The sequence below is a fragment of the Brassica napus genome, chromosome A3, assembly GCF_020379485.1.
Source record: "Brassica napus cultivar Da-Ae chromosome A3, Da-Ae, whole genome shotgun sequence".
Taxonomy (NCBI): domain Eukaryota; kingdom Viridiplantae; phylum Streptophyta; class Magnoliopsida; order Brassicales; family Brassicaceae; genus Brassica; species Brassica napus.
This window is the reverse complement of record NC_063436.1, coordinates 25148466-25154568: the sequence shown is the minus strand read 5'-3', so window position 1 is coordinate 25154568 and position 6103 is coordinate 25148466. Positions and strand designations below refer to the sequence as shown.

Sequence of the window (6103 nt, the reverse complement as noted above, 5' to 3'; positions counted from 1 at the left end):
ATATATATATATGTTTTATCTTATAAGGATCGTAATCCCATTACTCCGAATTGTTAGTTTTATTATACGAAACTTTCAAATTAAAATAGACTTACCTGCAAATTTATTATATTATACCTTCACATTTAGATTTTACAATTATCATAACCATTAAAATCCCTATGAATATGGAGTTTTCTTAATATCTTTCACGATTAGATGTGAGTCAAAACTACTAGCTTTTTTTTTTTGGAACTATCAAAACTACTAGCTATTGACTTGTTTCCGTGAATAAACCTTGTTTTGGCTAAAATGTATCAGAAAAAAAAAGTTACACAATCTCAAACGCATTAGTTAAAGGCTTAAAGCCAAATACATACCTGAAAATTTAACACAGAAACTTGAAAATGATACAAATGCAAATGAAATTATTTCCAAACTGCTCATATAAAATACAATAAAAATGTAGTGAACATATTTACAGTGATTAATCATTCACGTTTGAAACTTGGTAAGAACCATCGTGCATTAGAGCATTGAACGGACAAACAAACAAACTGATTCAGTTGTTTAACCTTCTTTGTATCAAGATTGAATATGAAAATCTCATTTTCATCATATGGATTTATTAAATCAGAACAATTGAAGTAGATCGAGTTTCTCTTGATTCCTTCCATGTCGTTGGCAAGCACTGTGATACCCAATTCTAAAAGAATGGCCTCGTTTGCCAAAGTTACAACTTCCTCCCACTTGCTCCCTTTGGATAAACCCATCTTGTAGATTTTAAAGTTCCATATGTAGGACATACTCTCACGTACACTATTAACAATTAAAACATCTCCATCTACAGTGACTATCAAATTATTCAAACAGCATTTGAAGTTAACCACTGAGTTATATAAACAAGGAAACATAGATTTAATGAGAACACAACCCTATTTTACGTAAAGTAATATGAAAGATCTTCCACCAGAAAATCTATTATTTAATGAATGAAGGGGCAGGCTTCATTCATTTTTCGATGGATATAGTTAGATGATGACGAAAATGGATTTCGGGTTAGAAGTTCAATTAATTACAGAAGCCAATCAGCCAATCTCGTAACACAAAATACTAAAAAATGTTGGATTGTTTTTTTTTTTAACAATGGATTGGGTTTTCTATATTTTCATAAATACTGAATTAGCGAAAAATAATATGTCTTATAAAAAGACGTATGAGAGATGCAAAGGAATAGCGTTGAAGTTTTAAAGGGTTTTGGAAGTGTCTACGAGACTCTAGACCGTTATTTGTTAACCAAAATTGCTGCTATACGTTCTTGTTCTGTAGCGCACGCTTCGGCGTAAGCTTACATGTTCTTCTTTGGCTGCCTTGCTCAACACGTTAGAGCATGTTGGTGAAGTTGAGATGGCGTTTGAGTTGTGTATATAGAGACTCCGTTGGAAGAAACGTCAAACCAGAGAGAAGAGAGAATGTGCAAGTTTTTAGGACCAAAGTAGCCATGATACTCAGGAGAAGCTTTGCCTGACTAGAGTGATCTCGGGACAAGATCGAGGTTGTCAAGTTACATGGAATAGCCATTGAAGCAAAGTTTTTAACTAGTCTAAATTGTACATATTGAGTGATTATTTACTTTAGTTCGTTTTGAGTATATATAAAGATGATAGATAATCCATTCAAAACAATGACCAAAAAGATATATAGATAATTCATTTTTATTAAGATAATATGCTTACGGATCATCTGCATAAACTTTAATATAACTTAAGTATCGTTTTTTAATAGTGTTTCTTCTCTTCTTTTGTCTCCATGCTTATGGTACTGCTTCAGCAAAACCGATCTTTGGTCTGTTAAAATCTTGAAAATCGAAGACCGTATGGATAGCTTGCATGAACGCCATACCCAAAATCCTGAATTCAAATCTCAAATAATTAGTTCAAGAAATTTTGATCAATGTTCCAAAAAAAAATTGAGTTTAACAACGTTATAACTTACCATGTGTCAGTGCCAGTGTCAGATGTCACAAGACGAAGGGCGCATCGTTTTGCATCCTTTGTGTCAGTGTATTCGTATGCGTACTTCAAAAAAATAATATATGTCAAATGGTGAGAATAAACAACTAAAAGTATAGAGAATTAGGATCTTACGTTGTTTCGATTGATAAATAAACGCTTTCCTCCAATTAGGAAGGAGATCATCGCCGGCAACTTTTTAAATTCCGAGCATGCAAAAACTTTTTCTGTTCCAAGTTTTTCATAGATCTTCTTGATTTGTTCCTGCACATCAGGAAACATAAATTAACAAAACAAAAATAGATATAAACTAATTAAACTGTATAAACACACTAAAACTTAGTTTCTCCTACCTTTGGGCCATAAATATCGGTAGTCCCAGAGTCCACAAATGCAAAGCATTGTGGAATACAAACATCGACAGCATGTGCACCAACATAGATTTGAGACATTGAAATTTTCCAAAAGCCTGTCCCCGACAATACAGGAACATATACATGTTCGCCACGGAAGTGTCTTTTGTTGAGTCCGCCAAAAGTTATTTGACCAGCGTTTTGAACTTCGTCTCCAGCTCTCTTGCGCTTGCGAGAAGTCTTCATCCGTATAGAAAAAATGCGCTGGCTTATCAAATTTTTTTCCACCAGATTCTCCAATACAGTCTTAGTTCCAGCAATCTTCAGAGATGGCAATGCGAGTCCGAGTATTCCATCGAATTTGACTTCTGTAAGATGAGAATCTGGGTTAAACCCAACAAAGAAGTCTTGCGCCTCAAGCATAACCCCACCAAGCATGAGATTGTCTCGGGATAGGTTACCTTTCAGTGCACCAGCTTCATATTCAATACTTTCATCATGTCTGTCTGTAAAACGAGAGATTGATGATTAGTCGAAGACGAGAGAAAAACTGTGGATTGGCAAATGGGAACACATATACCATAAAAGGAATATATGTTTAAATAAGACTATCATCTCGGGTAGTCCCTAAAAAACTTCACAAATCATACATGTGTTTAAGTACGGAGAGAGAGAAAGAGAGAGAGAGAGAATATCATCTACATTTCATAAAACTTAATCTGAGCAAGCTAACTATATAATATTAATTTGCTAAAATAAAGCATCGTTCGTGAATAGTATTAAATATATTTTTACGGACAAGGATGCGATCATGCTGAGTGTATCGGAAAGCGAGGAAACTTATCTGACCCGGTATAATTAAGTTTGGATAAGACTGATTTAAAAAAAAATTGAATTCAAGACCAAATCCGGTTAAGCCTTGTGAATATATATAGTGTTGTTTTGTCATATCAAAGTCGAAAGACAGAACAGAAATTAACAAAGAAGAGTAAACGAATGATGACCTGGAACTGGAAAGTAGGTCTTCGATGCCTTGGCATTAAACTTTTGGTGTCGAAACATGGTTTTAGTAGGCCACCTCGTTGACGGAACCCAAAAGTTTGAACTTCCGGTGTCGAACACTACGTTGAACTTTTGTGGTGGAGTACCAACACTAACTTCCCCATAAAAAATCAAATCCCCAAAATTTCTCAAACTCACCACTCCTACGTTAATATTCTTAGTTGTGAAACTCGCCGAGCTATCTGATTTTTGTAAGGCACAAAAGATTATTGTTACTGTCAAGAAAAAGCTCTTAAAAGTAAACATTTTGTGGATTTTCTAGGGAGAATGTTGAAAAGAACCGGAAATGAATGATGAAAAGAAGATAAATAGCCATATTTATAGGCTTTTCAACGTCTTATAATTCTTTAGTAGGTAGATACGACAATGGGATACTACTAGTTAGGGCATTATCCCACCTAACTAAGGTTATCAACCTACAAACAGTTTACTAATTTTGTTTGATTTTTAGTACTTTATAATCTTGTAGGTGGTTTATATTTAAGATATTACACAAATAGGAAAAAATAGGGAAATTTCTGTAACAGCTTGAATTCGACTTTAACAAAAGGTAGAGCTCGTATAGCTGTAAGCTAACAACTAGTATTTAAATGCGCCTTGTGATAGACTAGAAACATAATGGTTTCATGCACCTAAACTTAATTAGCTTAATAGGGGAAATTCCGTAACAGCTTGAATTCGACTTAAATAAAAAGTAGAGCTCATATAAGCTGTAAGCTAACAACTAGTATTAAATGCCCCTTGTGATGGACTAGAAACATAATAGTTTCATGCACCTAAACTTAATTAGCTTAATGTTTGATCAATACTTCTTCATTCCGCGTTCTAAGACAAAAAAACAGTAGGTAGATACCCCATATTTATAGAAGAATTATTAAGTATATAGGCTCAGATACTTTTACCCAATTCAACTACTATTATGTGTTAGTTTTATTTTATTATAATTGTAAATTATTATAAAATAATATTTTGTCCATAAATTGTATCTATTATTATTATTATCATAAATTGTTGTTTTATTTAGCTTATGTTCGATCAATAATAATTCATTCCGCTTTCTAAGAAAAATAAATAGTAGGTAGCCACATTTATAGAATAAGAATTATATGTGTTTTAAACTTGCATATGACACAAATAGGGGAAATTCTGTAACAGCTTGAATTCCACTTAAATAAAAAGCAGAGCTCATATAGCTGTAGCAACTAGTATTAAATGCCCCTTGTGATAGAATAGAAACATAATGCTTTCATGCATCTAAACTTACTTAGCTTAACGTTCGATCAATAATTATTCATTCCGCGTTCTAAGTCAAAGAATAGTTGGTAAATACCACGTTTGTAGAATAAGAATTATTAACTGTACTAGAGATTTTTTCCGCGCTTCGCACGAATTGTGTCTTATAAATTTATTTTATTTATAATATTATTTGTCGGGCTTTTTTTTTACATTAACTTCTTGTTTTTCCAATGTTAGTTTTTCTTAATTTAAATTTATATGTTTATAATTTTTCATTTTTCTTGTTGTAGATGGAGAATTATATTTTTTATTGATGGTTTTTTGTATGTGACATAAACTTTTTGAAATTTTAAAGTAATGTTATATATAGTACGATTAACACATTAAAGAAAAGAAACATATTCAGGCATATTTTACACAGGTTTTATATGCATAATTTTAAACATTATATATGTATATATTATAAGTTTGAAATATGTAAATGCTTTCTAAAGCTAAATACTTGTTCTGAGTATACATAACTTATCGAAAGTTTTATCTTTTTTTTTTAAATTCAAATCACAGAAAAAAATATCAAAAAGTCAGTATAGATAGGTTTTTGGGCTTTTAAATCAACACTGAAAAATTACATGAATCAGATAACAACAGTTTTATAAACAACTGGATAAAATTTGACCGAGCCAAAGATTTTCACACAATATGTTCTTTCTTCTTCAAATTGCGAAGAGCCTATAGGCACAAGAAAAAAAAATTTGTTTTCACTTATATTACATTTTTTCTCCTTTACACACGGAGTTTATTACACTGTTATAAGCAATGGAGAACTCTATTCATATAAGATTCACATCTATGCATTTTGACAAAGAAGAATTTTAGCCATCTTTAGTTTCAGAATGAACCAACTTCAGTCATATACACTATATTTTCTCTATGATTCAAATCTTACGATTTTAATATATGTGCAGATTTCCATGTGAAAAAGCACGCACGCCATCTATCATTCAACCTATTATTTTTTTCAAAGTAAACACTATAATCCTTGTTTGGTTAGCTCCACAAATTAATCTCTTTGGATCAGTTTACTAAAAAATATAGATACTAATGTCAGAAAAGAATATAAACACTATCAACAACAAATATTGGCACAAGACTATTTGGTTCAAGAAACATATTCTATGTAATGTGTTTATATCATGGCTGGCTTTGCGGAGAAGACTGCCAACCATGGATCGCTTGAGGCGTTGGGGGTTAAATGTCTCAGGAACATGTGTCTTTTGTAATCTAGAAATAGAGACTCACCATCATCTCTTCTTTGAGTGCTCTTTCTCTCGCTTGATATGGGAGCCTTTTGCTGCTGAAGTTTGGATTTCTCCTCCGGCTGATCTACACTCTGTTGCAGCCTGGATCAATCAACCTCGCGTCAACGCAGATACGCATGCTACTCCAGTCATCAAGCTCTAC

General features: G+C 32.6%; 1 protein-coding gene across 1 annotated transcript; it reads right to left on the bottom strand.

Moving 5' to 3' along the window:
• Positions 1 to 1679: 1679 nt before the first annotated feature.
• Positions 1680 to 3737, bottom strand: LOC106356324 (cathepsin D). The gene is given in 6 exon segments (XM_013796093.3): positions 1680 to 1889; positions 1975 to 2057; positions 2127 to 2255; positions 2345 to 2850; positions 3349 to 3652; positions 3654 to 3737. Coding segments are annotated over 6 exon segments (1188 nt in total). The 5' UTR covers positions 3723 to 3737; the 3' UTR covers positions 1680 to 1792.
• Between the last annotated feature and the right edge of the window lie 2366 nt (positions 3738 to 6103).